This window comes from Lemur catta, chromosome 23, assembly GCF_020740605.2.
Source record: "Lemur catta isolate mLemCat1 chromosome 23, mLemCat1.pri, whole genome shotgun sequence".
In the NCBI taxonomy this organism is placed as follows: Eukaryota; Metazoa; Chordata; class Mammalia; order Primates; family Lemuridae; genus Lemur; species Lemur catta.
In genome coordinates this window covers 16,783,751-16,805,515 of record NC_059150.1, presented here as the reverse complement: position 1 = coordinate 16,805,515, position 21,765 = coordinate 16,783,751, and the positions used below count along the sequence as shown (strand labels likewise).

Below are 21,765 nucleotides of genomic sequence, written 5' to 3'. Positions count from 1 at the left end.
CAGCCCACAGAAATGCTTATTAGGAAATATTTGAACACGGTTCCATCTTGTCCTCCGTGAGGCCAAAATAGGGCACCCGGGCCTCACTTGACATTTCCGATCACTGCACACGTGGGTTACGAAAGCCTCTTTGACACCAGCCTGCTGTCGAACCCCCATCTGGAAAAGCAGCAGGGCCCGAGAATTCCCCAGCTGCGCCCCGGCTCCAGGCAGGGCCAGGTCTGCAGAGGCGGGGACAGCGCCTGGCAGAGCCCAGGGACAGCAACGGCTGGCTCTGACGAGCTGCCACGAGGTGACATTACTCCCTGAGGAAAGCCAAGGGAGTTTGATGTGTGATTTAAAAAAACAGCTAGCATCCACAATAGACAGCCACCAGAATTCTCTAAATCCTTTTCTAATCCTTTCTAGAGCGGAGTCCTCCAGGGCAAGAAGTCTCTCCTGAGTGCACATTCCCTCTCACCCACCAGGGTCGGGGCCACCCAGAAGGAGAAATGCGAAACGCAGGGGTGGCGCGGGTGCCCAGGGGGGCTGGCGGCGGCCACCGGCTCCCACCCCGCCGTCCTGGCCCGAGGCTGACGGATGAGCAGATGGCGGAGAGAGCAGCGTCGCCACAAACAATTTTCCCCTCCACCAACTCCCCCACCAGGCCCGGCACTTTCTGGTCCTGCCCGGGAAGCCGGCCCCGCCCTGTGGCCACCAGGCCTCCTGGGCCGTCTGGCGGGCCTGCCCCTGTGCCACCCTGCCCCTGTGCCGCCCGGTGGCCTGGTGGCCTGGGCCGGGGAGGGCGAGCGGCTCCCCTGCCAGCTCGGTGCGGGAAGCCACCGCAGCGCCTCCAGCTCCTTGGCCCCAGCTCCTGCCTGCAGGGCCAGGCCGCCATCAATCATCTGCCCAGGGAGGGCACCGAGGCACCATCTGGTGCCATTTAACGGGCCATTCAGCAGCGGGAGCCTGACAGAGGGGCTGAGGCTGGCCTGATTGTTTTCTCTCGGCATTTTGGAGCTGGCTATTGTCTGGCTCCTAATGAACTTTTCTGCAATTAGAAAACCAAAGGGAAGGCGGGTCAGGCATATCTGAGTCCTCGCCAGGCCTGCAGCCTGCCAGCGAGTCTGTCTGAGAGCGGGGGGACGGGGAAGCGGGCAGGGCTGCGGGGGGTGGGCGCGGGCGCTGGCGAGCAGGGCCGGGCTCCAGGCTCGGAGGCACCGGCCCACCAGGACGGGCAGGACGGGAAGGACGGGCGCAGGCAGGGAGCAGAGAGAAGCCGGGGAGCCGCCACACTCACAGGGACACTCGGGACACAGAGCCGTTCCGAAACAGCAGGTAACAAGATGGGAAGTCGGTGACGCCGAACTTTCTCACCACGTTGTCCTCCGTGTTCAGGACCCTGCGCACCACTATGCCTCGGTGCTGGGACAGGTCCAGAGTCACCTGCAGAGACAGGAGGACACCTAGGGGGCCGAGCCATTGGACTGAGGGGGACAGGGCGGAGTCCCAGCTCGGTGCCCGGGGCAGGCACCTGGGTGGCAGCTGTGGTCCTTCCAGACTCTAACTAAACCTTCCAAAGAGGAGACCGCTGTGGTGCACGAGAGACACTCATGCCACCAACCCACAACAGCAAGTGTCAAATGCTGCCCCTGAGGATGGACCTTGGAACTGTGCAGAGCACACATCTTGGAATGTCCTAGGCGAGTCCCAAGTGAATATGATTTTCTTTCCAGTGAAAGCAATATGTAAAAGGCATAATGAAATGTGGTTTCATGTTTATTTTCTTTTTGTCCTGAGCAAGCACTTTCTTGTCCTTAAGCCTGTCCCACCCCAATATCTGACTGCTCCCCGAGGTCCCACGATTCCCCGGGGCCTTCTCGTAACATCCACTGCCCGGCAAATACCCCGTTAGAACTTACCAATTACTGCTTGTTTGAAACCTCAATTGCTGGAGGCCAGAGCAGTCTTTCTTACTGAACCTTGGATCACAGGAGACTTTTAAAGAACTGTAATTTTATTGTGTTAAAATATGTATGGTAATAAATTCATGAGCAAGATATGAACAAAATAAGCCTCTGGAATCGGGTGAACTTCTGAATATTTAGCCTGGATGTCTGTAATAGTCAGAGGGGGGCCTTTGGGCCATGTGTATATTTATTACAAGGCCTGAAAAGGTGTTTAAATTTGGGGCTTTCTGAAGGCAACACGAAAGAGAGTTTGTAGAGAATGACAACATCCCCACATCCGGAGAGAGAAGTCCCCAGCATGACCGAAACGACGACCACGAACGGCAGGTGGCAGGTGCTGTCACTCACGTCTATGTCCTCCTCACCACGGAGCTGGTGAAGCCCCTTACTTTTATTCTTATAAAGCTTCCTATTTGGATTCCAAACCAGCAACATATGCTTATCGGACATGCTGACTGTATTTGTAGAAAGCAGTGAGAAAGGGCACGCATCGGCTAACACTGACCGAGTGTGCGCTACGTGCTGTGTGCAGACCGCCTCCTCCATCTTCAGGACAACCCGGCAACGGGAGCATTCTCAGAGACGGAGCGGCCGTGCGTGCACCACCGCTGCCTGCGCTCCTATCCGCCTCCGCCAGGCCACACCTCTCCCTGCCCCAATTTCCTTACGTGCAAAATAGTAATAATACCACCACCAACCTCAGGGGGCTGTTATGAGAACTGGATGGGTTAATTTTATAAAACTGTGCGTAACGACGATGAGCAATGACATAGTAGGTATGTAAGTATTTATTTAAAAATAAAACTATTTTGTAGCTGAAGAAACTGACTCTTAGACGTGAAATCAAGTCTCCAGGTCACATAGCCAGCACGTGTCACAACTGGGCTGTAGATCCCAGCTCAGTCTGGCTCCAGAGCCTGGGCTCTCAGCCCCGGGTCCTCCCGACTCCCTAGACATCCTGAGCTCCCCCACAGGGACACGGGGCCCTTGGCTCGGACCCCTGGGGCCCCTGTCCCTGGTTGCTCAGCACACAGTGCGGGGAGCAGACGGAGAAGAGCTGATTCCTTCAGCATTTATCAATCGCTTCTACTCGACAAACATGCCCCCGGGCACGGACTGGAACCCAGGAGGGTCAGCCACTCTTCAACCCCCTCTCCGCCACGACGCCTCCCCTCTCAGGGCACAGAGGCCTCGAGACAGCTCTGGGTTCAGCTCAGACTCAACTGTGCTTGATGAGTTTCAGCAGGAAAATCACTCAGAGCCAACGGTGGTCTTTAATCTCATCTCACTCCCATGTTTTTTTTATCTGTCTCCCAGGTCTGCCTTGAAACATCTCCCGTGCACTGGCGTGTCCCACCTTTGCATCCGGGAGAGACTCACAGAGGCCTGCGAAGCCCGCGAGCCAGTGGCAGAATGGAGAGCTCTGCATTGGGCAAAGGGAATGGGTATAAAGCACCCGCTACGCCCCGGCTGCTAATCCAGGCCCTTTATCAACATTGCCTCATGTGACTTTCCCAAGATTATGAAGAAACGTAATTGTCACTACTCTATAGACAAGCATTGAGGCTCAAAAAGTTGAACAACTTGGACGGGCGCCGTGGCTCATGCCTGTAATCCCAGCACTTTGGGAGGCTGAGGCAGGGAGGGTTGCTTGAGGCCAGGAGTTCACAACCAGCCTGATCAACGGGGAGACCCTATCTCTACAAAAAATAGGAAAATTAGCTAGGTGCTGTGGTGCACACCTGTAGTCCCAGCTACTCAGGGGGCTGGGGTAAGAGGATCGCCTGAGCCCAGCAGTTTGAGGTTGCAGTGAGCTATGATGATGCCACTGCACACTAGCCCAGGTGACAGAGAAAGACCCTATCTTAAAAAAAAAAAAAAAAGTTGAACTTGACCACGGACATATGTGTAAGACATGGGGTGGAAATTCAAATCCACCTCACCTGGTAAAAGGGACCCCCATTTCCTAATGACGACCCGGATCATCTTTAATGTTCCCTCCCTCCAAAATTTTTAACTTCCAGGGGGTGGAGCATGGTAGAAACAACATGGGCTCTAGAGCCAGACAGACCTGGTTCAAAGCCCTGTTCTGCCAATTTACCAGCTGTGTGATCCTGGACATATTATTTTACCATCTTCGTTAATCGTGGGGATTAGCAACCACGTGTGTCAGTAATCCAGTCCAGTGCACAATAAACAGCAGGAATTATATGTGGTTTCAGTAAGACAGGTAAGAATAGACAAAAGAATTTTAAATGTTAAGGTCCATCTCCTGCACTTCCTGTTTCTCCCAGCAGGGGTCAGGCCAGTGCCAGGCTAAGAAAGCTCATGGCCAAGGACCCAGAGCTGGCAGGAAAAGCCCTGCTCCTCCACTGGGGCTCTCCCGGGGGCTACCCAGCGTTTGCAGGGAACTGGAGGGCAGCTCACCTCTCTCCCCAGGTAGGAGCCTTCCTTCTCAAAGATCAGCGCCAGGTAATCTTCGGTGTTTCTTGCAAAGAATCCGTCAATCTCCGCCAGCCTGCAAAAAACAACCCTGCTAGTCACTCTCCACAGCCAGGGGGAATAAGACAACACCGCTGGGGACGCCAGACACCAGTGACACGGCCAATGACATGGCCACGCAGCCCTCCTCTGCTGCCACACAGGCCGGTGCGACGTCTCCTGGTGCCAGCCCTCCAGGGCAGTAAACTAAACCCTTAGTCTCAGGGGAAGTTGCCCTTGTTCCTTAACACTGGTTCCTCACTGGACCCACCTTGGATTTTGTTTGTTTTGTTCTTTCCTCCCGTCTCTTTAAGAGTCAGGAGTGAGCTGGAGGCTGTCTGGGGAGGAGGCCTGGGGAAGGGATGTTTCGAGACCAGTTTTCTCATGCTCTAGGAGAGGCCCAGGCTTACTGGACACGGTTTTTATTGGTCCCCCGAGAGACTGGTGATTAGAATCCCTCAGCTACAAGCCTTGATCGGTGGCCAGTCACTATCAGCTGGGAGATCTGCTTTTTCCTCTCTGGAGCAGGCATAAAAAAAGGAACTAAGGAATCAGAAAGTCCCGGGTGCAGAAGACCTTAGAAGCTACCTATCTATCTACCTAATCCAATCTCCTTATTTTAAGATGGGGAAACGGAGCCTCGGTTTCCTCAGTTTAAAATGAAGGTGGAAATGCATAAGAAAGCAGATTTTATTACGGCCCCAAATCAGAGAATTAAGCTACAAATTGTTTTTAAAACTAAAAGTTTCAACAGAAAATACAAAAATGATTTGTTTCTTATTCCAATGAAAAGCAGAACATGCTCACACACGCTTAAGAGGCCAGCAGGTGAGAAGGCATGGGGGGCGGGGAGGAGACTGTGTCTTCTTTTTACCCTCAACCTGGCGACCTGTTTCTCTCTGCTGGACCCACTGACACGGCAGTGACCACCTGCAAACTGTAGCCAGGGGCCGATGCTGCAGCCAGCCCAGCAACGACCCAAATGCACATGCTGGAGAGGTGGGGCGGAGTGCACCCCGCTGGGTGGATGAAAAGAGGTGTTGTGGATACTGACAGTCTCTGGGGTGGCACCAGGTGGCCGGCTGCTCAGGCCCCTTCCCCAGACTCTCCCTAGGCTGGCAGAAGAGCACGTCCCGCACGGGGCCAGCTCCCCTCTGCCCCATTCCCACCCGCAGACTTCTGGAAGAGGCAGCTCGCTTTTCATCACATATCTCTGCCTGCTTCCTAAAGTTCTTCAAAAGGATCACTTCGAGAGAGTTCGCCAGGTTTGCCTGATTTGTTGCTTTTGAGATAGCCCAGGGCTGAAAATGTGCCGTGAGAGATGTACGAGGTGTGGGAGAGACAGAGAACAGCCATGGAGAAACAGAACCCGCCAGGACTGGGGTCTAGGTTGGCAGGGGTGTTTCCTGGAGAGACGGGGTCTTAGCTGTGGAACCCCAAACCACATCAAGGCTATATGCTGGCTCCAGGCTCTCCCTGAGGCCCTCCTGGAGGAGGGGGAATTAGGAAAGATGACAAAGTAGTCTCTATGACCCAAGTGACACTGGAAATACCCTCTCAGCGTGGCTATGGCTTGAAGATACTGCTACACAAACTTAGCCTTCGAGCACCAACAGCGGCCTTAAAAGGCCTTCTTAGCACCTGGGGCCTCCCCCGTGTTCAAGGCTGGGCTTGCTCTAGCAGTCCCTGCAGGTACGTGGATTTGTTCCTTCTTGGCAAGTGTCCCCCAGGTGGGCATTACCCTACCCTCTCATCCAGAAGTGGGGGACCTAGTGTTTTTAATCTCCTTCTTTGGAAGAGTTTGGCAAGACACCATGTACCTCACTGTCCTCATTTTCCTAGAAGAGGGGCCACCCAGGAAGCTCGCCTGGCACCTTCCACTGCACCTGACGCTCTGCAGCACAGGGAGCCAAGGCCACCCATCCCCCGGCTTGGCCACGCCCATTCTGACTCCCAGTGGCCCTCCCTGGATAAAGTGTGTGAAATCCTTTGCATCCCCCAAGCATTCTGGGGACAGGCGGGGAGAAGCAGCAGCAGTATGACCGGGAAAGCCCCAGCCATCATTTCCTTCCCACCTGGTGGGATGGGCCCCTGTACCCATCAGTCAGCCCCAGGAAGACAGGGCTGCTCGGATAGGACCGCAGCAACAGGAAGCCCGCCACCTGCCACCTGCCACCAGCCACCCGCCACCAGCCACTCTGGAGTGGCTCTGGCAGACCGGGGTGCCTGCCCTACTGTTCCCACCCCCCTCTCACCCCAGCCCACACTGCACTAAGCCTGCCCAGGCCCAAAATACTTGGCAGGCTCCAGTGGGGGACAGGCTGGGGGCCACGTGTCACGATGGGACTCCAGGGCGTCAATGAGCCTCTCCCGCAGCGTCTGCACGTCGGCACCTGCCACTGGAAACGAAAAGGGGCGTGAGGAAGGTGTCGGGAGAGGACGAGAGCTGCTCCCGGCACCCCTGACAGCTGCAAGCCCAGAAGCGAAGGGCCCAGGGCACAGGCTGGTGCCGAGAGAGGGACTAGAGGAGACGGGGCCGGAGCCTCCTCCTGTGGCCCTGAGCAATGCGAGGAGACCCGTCCCTCTGAGAACAGGACAGAGTCCCTCGGAACCGGGACCCATGGGGGCCTCCCCAGGGCTGTCTGGTCTGCGCTCTGGACGCCAACCCCATCGCCACACGAGGGCTCTTCCGGGAACATGGTGGCCCCGTCCCCCACCCCAGGACCCTGGATGGGCCGAACCTGAAGGGCGTCTTCGGCCCAGCTTTCCCTGAGGCATCTGCGAGGACGCTTTCAGGAAAACGGAAGTCAGGCTCACTTGGGGACCTCCTCACCCTCGCAGACCTTGCTGATTGTCAGGGCTTTCTTCGCCCCAGTAGCAACCAGGCGAGAGGAGGAGGCAAGGAGGGGCAGACGCCGACAGTGCCAACCAGACCATCAGAGCCAGCACACCCACCTGGCAATGTTGCTCCCGAGCCATTCTTAGAAAAGGCCTTAAAGAACTGGAAGGAAACACACAGGCAAGAGTCAGTGACGCGCGGTGGCTAAGCGCACAGCACAGGTGTCAGAGGGATCTGCGCTTAAAACCCGGCTGCTTAGTCAATGGGATGACGGGGCAAATTACTGAACTCTTTTGAGCCTCAGTTTCTTCATCTGTAAAATGGAGAATGGGGGGGTTTGCTCTGGGAGCTGGACACTGATTCCCTTCCATATTGTCCTCGCATCCAATCCCTCCCCCACGGCTCTGAAGCTCACACACTTTACTACAGGTATTGGGGGACCGGCCCTTCCTTTCCTTTCTTCCTTTCTTTCTCTTCCTCCCTCCCTCCCTCGCTCCCTTCCATCCTTTTTCAGAGACAGGGTCTTGCTGTGCTGCCCAGGCTGGAGTGTAGTGGCAGGATCATAGCTCACTGCAGCCTTGAACTCCTGGGCTCAAGCGATACTCCTGCTTCAGCTTCCTGAGAAGCTGGGACTACAGGCGCATACCACTGTACCTGACGAATTTGTTTTTATTTTTTGTAGAGGTGAGGGTCTCACTATGTTGCCCAGGCTGGTCTCTAACTCCTGGCCTCAAGTGTTTCCGCATCTCAGCCTTCCCAAAGCACTGGGATTACAGGCGTGAGCCACTGCACCCAGCCTAGGCGGCCCATTTCTATAAAGCACCAGTACCTAGCACATAATTATTGAAAAACATTTATTGCATGAATGAGTGATGAAGTACCACTGCTGTTTTGCCTTGCAGACCCAACTGAAAAAAATAAAGGGAAGTCACTTTATACATCCCTTGCAAAATGCCAGCTTTCCTCAATGTCACTCTGTCCTTGCTCTGTATCTTAGAAAAGTGGGCATAGAGGTGCTGTCTCTACCCAGTGAAAACTCCCAGCCCTGCACAGCAGACACTCCAGCCTGAGCCCCTGGAGAAACAAGCCTCGCTACAGACCGGCCAATTTAGTTCATCACTTGACCTCTTTTCCCATGTACGTGACACCTGAGGCCTGGGTCTGTCACTTCCTTGGGGCAAAGGGACAGAGAGAAGCAAGGACAACTCCTTACACTCTGGGCTTCTGCCCAAGTGGCAAGAGAGCTGCCAAGGCTCCTGCCTGTGCTCTCCTGGCTCAGCAGGAACAGAGGTGAGTTGTCCTGACAGACAGCTATTTAACTGCCCAAGGAAGAGCCTGCGGGCTAGGAAGAGGCTCCTTCTCTGGACCACTTTCGGTTACCCTGGGCCTCTGCCTCCAACAGCATGGCCATGTGGCCTTATCCCAAGCTGCTGGCTGAGTACAGGCCCTGGGATCTGGCCCACTTGGTACAAGGCCTGGCTCTGCTATGCTCTTGCTCTGTGACTTTGGGCAACCCATCAACTATGCTGAACCTTAGTGTTCTCATCTTTAAAATGAGGATGACACCATCAACCTTTAAGAATTATTGTGAGTAGCCGGAGCAACACAGCAAGACCCTGTGTCTAGAAAAAAATAAAAATAGATAAAAATTTAAAAATTAGCCCAGTGTGGTGGTGCACACCTGTAGTCCTAACTACTGGGAAGGCTGAGGCAGGAGCGCTTGAGCCCAGGAGTTTGAGGTTGCAGTAAGCTGTGATGATGCCACTGCATTCTAGCCTGGGCGACAGAGTGAGACCCTGTCTCGAAAAAAAAAAAAAAATGCTGTGAGGATACAATAGATTCAATGACAACACACCTAAAGGGCTTGGCACAGTACCTGGTGCCCACAGCAAGGCACTAATACATATTAACTGCACCGTCATCACATCCCCTGCCAGCTTTCCTTCCTTTTAAAAACCGGGAAACATTGATCAGCTAGGACTTGCTTGTTCCAGCCATTTGTAGGCAGAAAAATAAACTCCGGAGGCCATCGGCCACCCTCTCCCACGTGAGGAACAAAGACTGCAGAGAAGCCACCATCTGTCCCCTCCTGCAAGCGTCTGCTCCTGCTGACCTCGCCGGGACCCTTACTCCTGCTCACTGCTTTATTCTCTCTCCTTTCAAAACATTAACATAAAAACTTATTCTGGATGAAAACCATCCACTAAGGCCATGCATATTTGTAATAGTGTTCTTTATAGTTGTTGAATTTTATTGACCTAATAAAATTATGTTATCCTAACACTTACAAAGATGATTACAAATTTCCTGGATTATGGCAAGAGATCAAGTTGATAATGCAGGTTAAGGCATTTACGACCTGACATTTTTCGTCAGAAACAAAACTGAAAATGCAACTGTTTGGGATTTTGTCTGCTCACAAACAGTAAACCAGGGGGCGATTTCGGAGCCGCAGTGACGCGCAGCGAGAGTGCCCTTGTTTGTGTACAGACAGGACCGACTTCGGCTGGTTCCCACAGATGTAACAACGCCACTGACATCGGGAAGCCTTCAGCTGCGTGGCTTTCCCGCAGCTACGGCTGTCATCTTCGGTTCTGAAAGTAACGTGGTCATTTTTCATCATCCCCCGTTCACCCGTTGTGCACTCAGAACTGTCAACACACCCAACCTTTCCACTCTCCAGCGTCTTCCCCACGCCACCAAGGCTAGTTTTTAGTGTTCTAAGGCACGATTCTGGCCTTATCACATCGCTCCTCCTCAAATCTCCTCCGCGACTCCCACCGTCAAGGAATAATGCCCAAACTCACTGTATTTGAGGCCTTCCAGGACCTGAACCCCAAGGCAACCCTCACAGCGCCCCATCCTCTCCACTCCAGCCACCGTGGGCTTCATCCTGAACTCCGCACCCCCCACCCGGCTGCCTCCCTGGCCGGGGGGGCAGGACAATAGTTCACCCATCTCTGCAGGCTCCATGGCCCCGCCCGGCAGTGCCTGGCACACGCAGGTGCCCAACAGACATCTGCTCAGTCGAACAGGGGACCTCTGCCCTTTGATCATCCTGGAATCTCATCTAGTCTGGGCACATTTTTGTGCTCTTATTAAAATGTGCCCTATTAAGTCGGCCGTTGGAGGCGTGTGCCCTGCCCACGGGAAACCACCACGGTTCCCTGGAAACAGGCAGCTAAGACGTCAGGAGTGAGTCTCTTTTCTCCGGGAGCAGTCAGTGCCCGTCCCCTTTCGTCACTTTACGCAGGAGCTCCCGGAAGACGTCCAGTGGCTCCCAGCGGCATGAATCCAGGTGGCACCAGGCTGGTCTTGCAAACCTACGGAGCAGCGGCCTTCCTGGGGGCCAAGAGAGCTGGGCAGGAACCCCACTTTCCAGGGGTGACCACTGATGGCGTTGAAGTCAAGCTTTCATAGCAACTTTTAAGGAAAATGATCCAGTCTACAAATATTGTATGGCAAGCCCACGAGGATCCACAACTTTACCCACTTGCTAAGCCGCAAAGGAGACGCCGGGAGAGCAGCTGACTGCTGAGCAGGGGGCCCGTCCCCTCCTTCCAGAGGGAGGCAGGAGGCATCTTTCTGAGTCTTGTCCTCCTCGCTGACATCTCACCCTCTGGCAAGAGCCACAGAAGACAAAGGCCGAGACTGTGTACCCCACAGGGCATCTGTGCTCCCAGCCTCACGTTCCAGGACCCGCCATTCATTGCTGGGCTCCCTCCTCCCCACGCCACCTCATCCCTGATACCAGGAGCAGCCCTGCCCACGCAGGGCCTGGCTCTCACCTTCTCCCCTGCCTGTGGTGCCCACCCACACTCCTCCTCTCTCCTAGCCAAACCCCACCTGTCCTTCCACACCAAGTGGAAGTCCCCCCCTACGTGCAGTCCTCTCTGACTAGCCAGGGAAAGAGCTCAGGGAGCCCAGGAAACTCCAGCAGCATCCGCGGCACACACATCACTCACGCTGCCATAAGCTGCTCGGCTCTGTGCGTCCTTGAGGACAGAAGCCAGGTCTCACGTTCCTGCCCTCTTAGGAGGGCAAGGACAGTGCCGTGCACCAGCAGACATTCACTCAAAGCTGCCGATGGATGGGCTGGCTCAGACGCAGCGACCACAGAGGAGCTGCCAACAGTCCCGTGGGGCAACCCAGGAAGGAGATGGGGCAACGGGATGAAGAAAACTAACACTTACCGAACCCCAAATGACACCAGCGTCTCAGCACTTTCACGTGTAAGACCTCATTTCCACTTGGCAACAATCCTCTTAAGTACATGTGATCACCCCATTTTTACAGATAAGGAAACTGAGTCCCATGGCTGGGGCATTGTTAGGTGACTTCCCAAGCCACATACAGTAAGCAGTGGAGCCAGGATTTGAACCCACATCAGTCATCCCCTCAGGACCTTGAAAGGGGAAGACTCCTCTTCTCCCACCCCAGTGCTGCTCTGTGTCCTCCCCATTCCAGCCAGGCCTTTGACCCCAAAGGGTCTCATTCCATTACCCACTGAGGGGCCCTCCTGTGGCCCGTGGAAAAGCCCTTTGCCCCAGAAGTTCCGGCCTCTAGGTCTCCAGGCTCCAGCCAGCACCTGCCACAAACGAGCCCCTCCCTCCCCACACCTTTGTTTTCTTCCCCGCTGGGCTCGTCTGATGGGGGCCTGACAGAGCCTGCCTGCCCACTGGGGCCAGGTGTTTGCCGAACAGGCTGGGCTGGTGGAAGCTCCCTGTTTGCTCACGGTGACAAGGGGCAGGAGGCAGAGGAAAGGACAGTGACACATATCACTGGGGGAGGCCAGACTCTTGTGTGGGCCTGTCATTGGGCTTCATTCCAGAAACACTCTCTCTTCCCCTGTCCTCACCTGAGGGCCCTCACAGCCCTGTGGGTAGAGAGCACAAGGACAGGCCCCAGTGCCCAGGGGACAGCAGGCAGGGCGACAGGGCTCTCTCTCTGGCCTGCTGGCCATGGGGCAGACCTCTAGGGTCAGCTCTGCTTCCTAGGGAGTCCCACCATGATGGCTCCAGGCACACCAGGCTCTTAATGGGCCAGAATCTCTGGAGGGAGACCTAGAATCTGTTTGAGCAGAGTTTTCCAAACACCAGAAGCAACCTGTTAGTAAGTTGTGAAAACAATTTAGTGAATCACAGCCAGTATTTTAAAAAAAAATAAATGGAACAGAACAGAAAATATCAAAGTGTACTGCACTTGGTAAGAATAAATGTTGCCTTATGCAACTTTTGTTTTAGTGATAATAGAGACACTTTGGGATCACAATGTCAAATGTGTATTTCTTACAGTAAAAAACATGTTTGAAAGCCACGGCACAGGGCCTGTGAGCAGAGACCAGTCGCCCACGGACTGGAATCCTAAGGACAGGGCACCGAGTGGTTCTCCCTGGCTGACACGGAGCTGCAGCTTGCTCCGGAGAGGCAGGGAAGGCCTTGCCAAGGAGGCCACAGCACTGGTCTTTGGAGAGCTTGAGAAATGGACAGATGATGACCCGACTGGCCCGGCCAGGTGCCACGTGTCTGGTGGCAGGGGAAGGCGGAGAAGCCCAGCGAAGGGCCCTCCCAGCGCCCCTCCCGCAGCCGGCTGGGCAGTCAGGGAGATGATTAATCACTTGAGGCATTCGGGCTGCGTGTGCTGCGTGATTTGGGTAGGCGCCGAGGAGCCTCTGGTCCTCTGGCTGCTGGGCCGCCTCCTTCAGGCCCACTGGGCCCAGCCTCTCCCAGGCAGAAACAGAAAGCCCCGGGTGTCAGGCCCCACGGAACCCCAACAGGATGCCCTGACCTGGCACGGTACCAGTGCCAATCCCTTCCCTGGAGGAGGACAGTGGCTGGGCCCCTGTGCTCCATCCTCCTGGGGAGAAAACTAGCAGCCTGTGAATGACGCTCCTGCCACCACGCTGCTCTTCCCGCAGCTTCCCACTCAGGGCTGCTCGCCCTGGCCCGGCAAAAGGACCAGAGTGCCCCATCTGAATATTTTCAATTATTATACTGGGGCCAAGGAGAGGGCAACGTCCCTGCCAGGAAGGTCTTTATTTTAAAGAAATGACTGGTAAGCAGCCTCTCCGCTGCCACCTCTAAAGGACATGGCAGTGGCTATTGGCCATACCGTCCCCAGAACGCCTGGCCATGGCTAAACTTGGGGCCTGGGCTGTGACCCGACATGGTAACAGTGTAGGAAGGGACTTCTATTGGGTGTGGAACCCCTGAATCCAGCAGGATTTCACTGGGCTCCAGGAACAGAGAGGTCACATGGAGTTAGAGCTGGACATTCCCAGAGGAGCCTGGGGCCTTGCTTTCCGGACAACTGCTGCTGGGGCAATTAGGCTGAGCTCTGGCTTATGGTTCTGCTTGGAACTCGAGGCCCCTGAGCTCAGAGATATCTTGTTCCAGGGACAACGCTTGGCATTTCAGCTTTCAAAGGCATTTCCTGATTATTCTTAATGGCTGCAGAGGAAACTGCTTTTCTAGCTGTCATTTTGGTAGGAGGGGTGTATTATTTATAGCTGGAGATAGAGAGGCAGAGGTTTGAATTTGGCTTCTTTGATTTGGAAGAAAACTAACTGAATCAGAGCCAGGCCTGAGCCCCGGGGAGGGCCCTCATTGTCCCTGTAGCAGCCACGCTGCCCGGGCTGTCCAGGGCCTGGAAGTTGTTCAGACATTAATAATGTTGATGCCCTGCTGCTCTGGACACGCTGGCAGGCAAGGCAGCATCAGAGAATTCGTGCCACTTTCTGCCAGAGCTGGGGTGACAAAGCCCTCATACCTTGGCTGTGACAAGTCCTGTGCCAGGGATCCCTGGCACCTGAGGCATCGGCATTCAACAGTGGGGTGAGGCTACCCTGGCAGGTCACTGCTGAGCTACCTGGGGTTCAAGGCACTGGCCTGAGGAGAAGCAGGCCTGCCAGAGTCTCTGGGGTCCCTTTCCCGGGTCCCGTTAGGCTCCAGGAGTCTGATCCTGCACATGGATGGGTCAGAGCCTGAATCCTGGTTTTACGGAGTCAGATACCTCTCAGGCTTGGTGGTCAGGAGGGACAGGAGGTGAAGAGGGCCCTGGGGGCTCTCACCAGCCTAAGCGAGGGTCACTTCCCAGCTCAAATCAGAGTAGCCGAAATGCAGCCCCTTTCCCTCAAAAAGGGCAGACTCTTCCAAACCAAATGAACCTCTTTCCTTTCTGCCTCTAACACAGGCGTTCCCGCAAGCAGAGGGACAGCGCTCCAGGGGCTGTGATTTAAAGCCATCGGGCCTGGCGGGCCACAGCAGCACAGAGCTCAGCAGCTGGGGCAGGGGCCGGAGCAACACAGAGCAGCTGAGCACGTGCTTGGCCAGAGCCACCCCCGGCCCACCGCGTTCCCCTCCCTGCCACGCACCCTCACGGTCGGGAAGCCGGGGATGTCGAAGTCTCTGCAGACTGCGCTGTTGCTCTCGTCAGCACAGTCCAGGGCAGCGAGATTCAGTGCCGGCCTCCAGTCTGAAAGGACAAGAAACCCCAGGGTAAGCAGGAAGGGCTGACACCCCCTCTGCCCGCATGTACCCCCCAGCAACACACCAACCCCCACAGCACCTCACCCCAAAGCTCTTATAAGAACGGTCACACCTTCCTCAGAAAAGGCCTCTGAGATGTTCCTTTTAGTTTGCATTTAGCCAGAGCCTCCCAAGAGGGCCCGAGCTTAGGATACAGTTGCACAGCGCAGGCGACGCTGTCTTGATAGCATAATGGGATCTCTGTTCCCCGTTGCTCTGGAATGGAGGGGTTGACAGGCAATGTGAGCAGACCTGGCCCTCCCGGGGAACAGCCCTAGCATTCTCTCTGTCCCTGCAGCTCTCTGTACCATTCCAGAAGGATGGAGAGCGTGGCTCAGCAGGTTTGCAGTTCCCCAGTGGACCCTCAGTGAAGGTTTCTGGGGCCCTGGGTGCTGGCAGTCAGTCCAGCTTGGGTGAGTGGGGCACAGGGTGTTGGGGACTGGGTCCCCAGCCACACATGGAGGTAGGAATCCCAGAGGAAGATGGGGAGGGCACTGGAATCCAGGAACCACAAGGAAAGAAATCCTGAGGCCAGAATCTAGGAGACTAACCTTGCTCCTTCATCAGGCCCCAGGCTGCAAGGCCTCCCCCTGCTGAAACCCTGGCAAAGCGAACCATGGCATCTTTCTGGGCCGCTGCCCGGGATTGGGAAACAGAAAACAAGTGCATATGCCAGGGAGGTCTCCCAAGCTCTGACTCCACGCCAGGTGCCCCCTGAGCACCCACCAAGTTCCACCCTACATGGAGGCTGCTCCAGCTGGAAGTCAAGATAGACACACATGAGGCCACACAAACTGTGAGATGGCAATGCCTGGTGCCAAATTATGTGGCTCAGAATCCTAAAGAGGTTTGGACCCAGGAGAGATCCTGGGACCTGCAGACCAAGGCATGGGCTTTGCAGGAAAGGTGGAAATTCAGCCGAACCTTGACAGTGAGTGCTGCAGACAGAGAACTGCCTGAGCAGAGGTGAGGAGAGAACTGGCAGAGACCCAGCTGGAGAGTCCTGCAGAGACTTCGGAGCCGAGCTAGACGGGAGGCAGGAAGGGGCCAGACTGTGCATGTCTGCCTGGAGGGGTCACGGCTGCTCCCAAGGCACCCTGGGGCCACTGGCCTCCCTGGAGCAGATGCGAGGAGGAGGCTGCCTGTCTCCCATGGGCCCCAGCACGCCCAGGGCCCTGAACCTCCTGCCCCAGGGGTCAGGAAGTGGCATTTACACAGGCAGCTCACCCTGTACCCATTATGTGCAGACACTATGTTTTGCCAGGACCTCTGATCTCACCCTACAACCTATTCCTCCCACTATCTAAAAACAACACTCTTTCAGAAGCACCAGAGCTCCCTAGAACATTCTGTGCCCGGGGAAGGAGTGTGACCCCCACTTCCCAGAGACAGATGCAGGAGGAGCCTGACAAAGCCTGACCCACCCCTCAAAGGAAAGCAAATAGGTGGGTCCTCCTTAGCACAAGGGAGGGGGGCTGGGGGCTGTGAGGAAGGCCTGCGGCCATACCCACTCCCTCCACTTCCCTCTGCTCTTGGCATAGAAGCTTCTGGACTCCTGGCAGGAGGGAGGGAGGGAGGGAGGAGGGTGTGGGGGGAAGAAGTGGATGGAAGCGATTACCAGAGATGGACTTTAAGAAATATTCAGCAGAGACAGGTGGGCCATATCCCATCACACCACTTCCCCAAGCTCCCCCACCCCTCATCTTGCCAAACACCTTTTGGGAGCTCTCCGAACTCCCCTGGCACATAAAGGCAGCGGCTTAAGTTTGTCCAAATATCTATAACCTGGCTTGTACCCTTTGGCTTTAAATCTCACTTGCAGAGCAGGCTACACAAAGGCGGGTGTGCCGGGCTCAGGATGCGATCCCTCCTGCCTCCCTCCTGCCTCGACTCTTCTCTACCCTGCCCCTGCCTGCTGTCCGCACTCCTGGGGAGGGGCAGAGTAGGGTAGTCCGCCCACATGGATCTGCTAATTCCAACCTGTCTCCACATCCCGTCCACTCTCCCTCCTAAGTCCCTTCCCCCCCCACACACCCCCATCTCCTCACCCCTGCCCTAAGTTGGCTGGGACACCTGCTCTGACTTCCTTACTCACCTCACCTCTAACCTACTCTATGGGTCCAGTGAGCAATCGCAGAGGTTCTTATGACAGGTCCTCTTCAGAGAAACATAAACATGCCATTTCTCTCCATTGAGGTTCTGTTGTGCTCCACCCCTCACTGGCTCTCCAGTCACCAAATGATCTTTTCTATCTGTGGGTCTGATTATGTTGCCCTCTACTCAATATTCTTTGGTGGCTCCCATTGCCTCAGTCTTTCCTCAGGTCCAGAGGGAGTGTGAGGGTAAAGCCAGTCCCCTGTGAAGCCAGTCCCCTCTCTGTGCCTTCCACCCAAGGGAAGCCCAGGGGAGGCAGAAAGCACAAGCCACCTCTTAGGGCCATCAGCACACTCTAAGCTTGGCTCCTTTTGCTCTGCATCTAGGGCTCTGGTCCCCTTGTTTGGGGGAAACCCACAGGAGAGGTGTGGCGGTTCTCAAGAAGCATAAGTCAGTTACACATAAGGCAACTTGGTGGCCTTCCAACGGTGATGGCCCTTGGATAACCAAGGGCCAGGGGTTTCACAAGGCCACTCTGCAATGACCATGGACTGCAAGGCTTCAACTGCTCCTCTATTCTCCAAGAGTGTAGGCCACCATCCCCTAGGCCAGAGTTGGTGCCCACTGCCTGCTAGGGCACGCAGACTCCGGACAGCAAGAGGAGAGGACAAGAAACTAGCATTCAGTGAGTATCCACAGCACACGCCATACCATCTCACTCTACTGCTACATTTGAGGTGGGCATCATTTCCCCACTCTACAAATGAGGAAACAGAATGAGAAACTTCCAAGCTTGTCCAAGGGCTACTAGACTCAAAACCCATGTTCTCTCTCTACCTCATCAGGGTCGGGGTGTTACCTTTATGTTTGCACAATTTGCTCCAATGATAACCTTCCCCATGAGAGACAGAATGACAGAAATGGTTTTGTCTTCTAGTTAAATATCATTCTTTGTAGCTTACAACAGTCAATAGCACAAACTCAGCCCTTACTTAGATGATGATATTGGCAAATACACTAAGAGTTTATCGTGTGCCCAATTCATTTCATTTAGTGCTTGCAACTACCTTATGAAGAAAGTACGAAGGCATTCATCTCCAAACCGGCTTTTCTCCACTGTAAAATAGAGAGATTAGATGACCATGACCAAGGCATGCAACTAATCAACAGTGAATATGAGATTGTTTCCTGAACTCCTTGGCTAGTTTTGTTTAGTGAGCCATTCAAGCATATAATTGTAAGAACAAGTAAATTAGGTAAATGTAAAATGGGATAAAAATTTATAGGTGAACTTGTTATAGTTTCAAAACTCTTTTTCAGTAACTTATAATCTTAAAGTTATTTTATGTTAAATTAAGTAATAGATATTTACAGAATGTCATTTCTAAGTAAGTTAAAATACTGAAACATTACTTGCTGAACATAAGTTTGGAGTGTATATGCTTTGGCACCTTGTTCTGTATGCTACAGAGAAGCTAAATACATCTGGGTCTGTTAATAAACATGAAAAATTGAGGAAACACATTTCTAGAAATTATGAAGTGGTGAATGTTGATATAAGAGTTCACAATGCTTGTTAATTTTTACTAGAAATTAAGATCACTTAGGATTTTAAAATTCTAATATAAGTTTAGTTAATATAAGGGAACTAAAACTAGAAATAATAAGGGAAATAACTGCATGTAAGGGAAGTAAGACATGTTTCAAAAAAGAAGTTCTAAAGTAGAAGAATGTGTTTTGGTTAAGCGAAAAAGAGAGTAATTTTGTTCTAAAATAGAGCAACTGGTTATGCCACAATGAGAAAGTGGAAGAGTAGAGGACAAACTAATAGATATAAGGAAGCTGTAGAAGGGTTGTGAAGAGAAAAGATTTTCATGTGTGGTCAAGTGGGCTAACTTATTATAAGTTGTTTTTTTTTTTTTGTAAACAAGCCTTAATGTCAAAAGTACACTGATGTAAAACTAGAACTTGGTCCTCTTCATTAAAATAAAGTTTTCTTGGAGTAATGATCGGCTCTTAATAGGAAATAGTGAAAGATATTTATTTACCTTTTAGGTAATTGTCTTAGGGAAGAAAGATTCTGTCTTTTAGCAGGATGGTCCCTGTGCTTCACATTATCTTTATTAGGTCTTTGATTACTTAAGAAAAACTGAGTCCTCTCTTTTAAAGAGCTAAGAAGCTAAGGTTTTTTCTACAACAATGTAACTTTCTGTATTTCCCTTTTAAAGTCTTTTAATTATTACGCTGATTAAATGAATGAATGTTAATTCAGTGACTTGTGATCCTATTTTGATGTGTTTTAAACCTTTGATATTTTTGACAAACTTCCTAAAATCAAATTCGAAATGCAATCTTTTTGACCCTGAACCAAATTTGAAACATTTCAGAGGACCCTGGAACATCTCAAAGGATCTGTAAAAGAGAGATATTAAACTAATTAGGCTTATTTGATATGTTAATTATGTGGGAAGCATTATCAAATAAGAAATGATGTTTAACCTTCTTTGTGTTATATTTTCATGAATATGTTATTAATATGTTTCAAAATTGTATGAAATTCCTAGTAATCTGATATGTTATCAGCCATAATTTCAATTATTATGTTAAAATGTTGTATGCCACAGAAATAACCAAATTTCCTTGTCAATTGTGTCATTAACATAATGAACTCTTATCAGATCTTTAATCATGGCCAATTTAAGTCTCGTGGTCCACAGTTAATTGCTTTATTCTAAAGTTTCTCTAAAAGCTTTTTTGTAAGCAACTATAATCTTAAAGTGCTTCATCTTCAAGGGGATTCATGGAAAGTATTCTAACAAGTATAGGTTCCCAATAACTTTGAGATCATACCATTGGACTGGGTAAAATTTCCAGAACTCTAATGAAGAAACTGACAGGTTCATGAAACTGCTAACCAAGATCAGGCAGAACAAGAATTACATGAGACTGAATGAAATGAAGAATTATGGGTTTTTACAACTTTTTAATTTGAAACATTGCTATTTCTTTTAATGTTTTGTTTTCCATATTTCAGAAAACTTTTTTCTTTTAAGCTATCTATAGTTTACAGCAATTTGGTAAAATATACTCTTATGAACAAAAATTGAAACATTTACTTTTTCTCCCTACATGATCCCTCTGGAATTCAGAAACATTCAAGAGTATTCTTATTTTATGGCAATACTATCATCTGCATAAATTTAACAAGAATATGTTCTCTTTTTAATAATATACAATTGGAAATACTGGTTATATTACCAAGGCTTTGACTACAATATCATTTTTGAGAATGTACATAAAATCAATTTGTAGTTACTGCAGATGAAGTCTAAAATCTGCCTTGGTCTGGGGCTTCCTAGCCTTGAGAGGTTGTTAAAAGTCTGATTTGAGATCCTTACCCAAAGTTCCATCAAAGCAAACTTAAAAAAAGCCTATGTGGTAAGTCACTATTCTTGTTGCATTTATGTAAACAATCAAGCCAAGTTTGATAAGACTAAACATACTTTGCAAACAAATTAGTCTTACTCAGATTATCTTTGATAGAAATGGGGCGATTATTAAGAGAAAAATTATGTTTCTAAAGAAAAACTATAGTACACCTGTGATTATATTGTAGCCTGTTTATTGTTTTCAAGTTTTTACTATCTACCTATAGACTGGACTGGATCCTGAATTCTTCTTGTTTCCTCCAATATCGGGCTACTCTCCAATTGAAAACAACTGCTCTGTGCCTACAGCCCTATAAGCTGAAGCTGGACAACTCAACGTAAATTTCAAGGGGCAAGTCTCATGCCTGATGTGTGAGCCACAAAGAGAGTTCACCAACATGCCCAATGCCATAACCAGACACATTCCAACAGCAAAGCCGGGTCATCTTTTCCCAAAACGTCAGAACAAGACTTCCTATCATAATGAGACTCTGACCCCTCTTGATTGTTCCTTGCTTATGCCTACCTTTTTGCTTGGCAGGATAATGCTGTAGCTAGAATTTCATAATCACTAGCTTCTGTGGGTAACTTGATAAAATGTTGGATCTGTCAGGCTAAACTCAGATCTTTACGTGACCTGAGGGATCCTTTAGTCCACTCAGTGGGTAACTTTGGCAACATCCCTAATTTCAAAAAGTACTAGAGATCCCTTTAATAGACTCAGTATTCTAGACTCACTTGTTCTCACTCCCTGCTTTAATTTAACCCAGTCATGGGATACTAGATAACAGAATTGCTATATACTAGTTGAACAGGGAGGTGTCTGTGCAGTTGCTAACACCTCTTGTTGCACATGGATAAACACATTAGGTATCAGAGAGACTCAGCTGCAAAAAATTAACAAACAGGCTACTTTGTTAAAATGGGTAAATCCTTCATCAGGCTCATTCTTTGATCTATTCAATTTTAGTAGGTTTGGTTCACGGGCACCGTGGCTAAGGGGCACGCTCTAAACTCTTGATATTGCCCTCCTGAGAGTCATAATAGTAGCCTCCCTGGCGTACTACATCCTCTCAAAAAAGTCTTGCTAAATCATCTCTCTCCAGCTGGAATGATGAAAACTCCAAGAAATGCACAATAATGACACCTTAACCTATGAATGATGGATTGAGACTGAAAACCCAAAATGACGGTGACCGAGAGTAACGCTGATGCCGTAAGTTTTAGTCACACTCTCACCCACGCGAGTGCCTAAGCAAAAGGGGAGAATGGTTAAATACAATTTATAGGAGGCCACTGGGTTGGGCTGAGCTCCCGCACTAGGCCCAACAGACCTAACCATAACGGAGTCACTCTTGCCGGAAGTTTCACGCCACCAAGTCAAAACTACGTTGTTCATCTGACTTTCCAAGAAACCAGAAGACAGAGATAACAGCCAAACCCCCAAA

The 21,765-nt window shown here is 51.5% G+C and overlaps 1 protein-coding gene and 1 long non-coding RNA gene across 3 annotated transcripts in view; one reads left to right on the top strand and one right to left on the bottom strand.

The window, feature by feature from the left end:
• QSOX1 (quiescin sulfhydryl oxidase 1) overlaps positions 1 to 21,765 on the bottom strand; it is a 38,483-nt gene that overhangs the window by 12,040 nt on the left and 4,678 nt on the right. For both annotated transcript variants that reach the window (XM_045536144.1, XM_045536145.1), the window contains exons 2-6: positions 14,642 to 14,742; positions 7,386 to 7,431; positions 6,727 to 6,829; positions 4,377 to 4,467; positions 1,280 to 1,425 (exon numbers count right to left, since the gene is read on the bottom strand). In XM_045536144.1, coding sequence (XP_045392100.1) covers positions 1,280 to 1,425; positions 4,377 to 4,467; positions 6,727 to 6,829; positions 7,386 to 7,431; positions 14,642 to 14,742 — 487 coding nt within the window. The remainder of the gene's footprint in view (positions 1 to 1,279; positions 1,426 to 4,376; positions 4,468 to 6,726; positions 6,830 to 7,385; positions 7,432 to 14,641; positions 14,743 to 21,765) is intronic.
• On the top strand, positions 16,128 to 18,255 carry LOC123626905. The gene is made up of 3 exons (XR_006731068.1): positions 16,128 to 16,240; positions 17,276 to 17,574; positions 17,944 to 18,255. It is a non-coding gene; the product is annotated as an uncharacterized LOC123626905 (long non-coding RNA).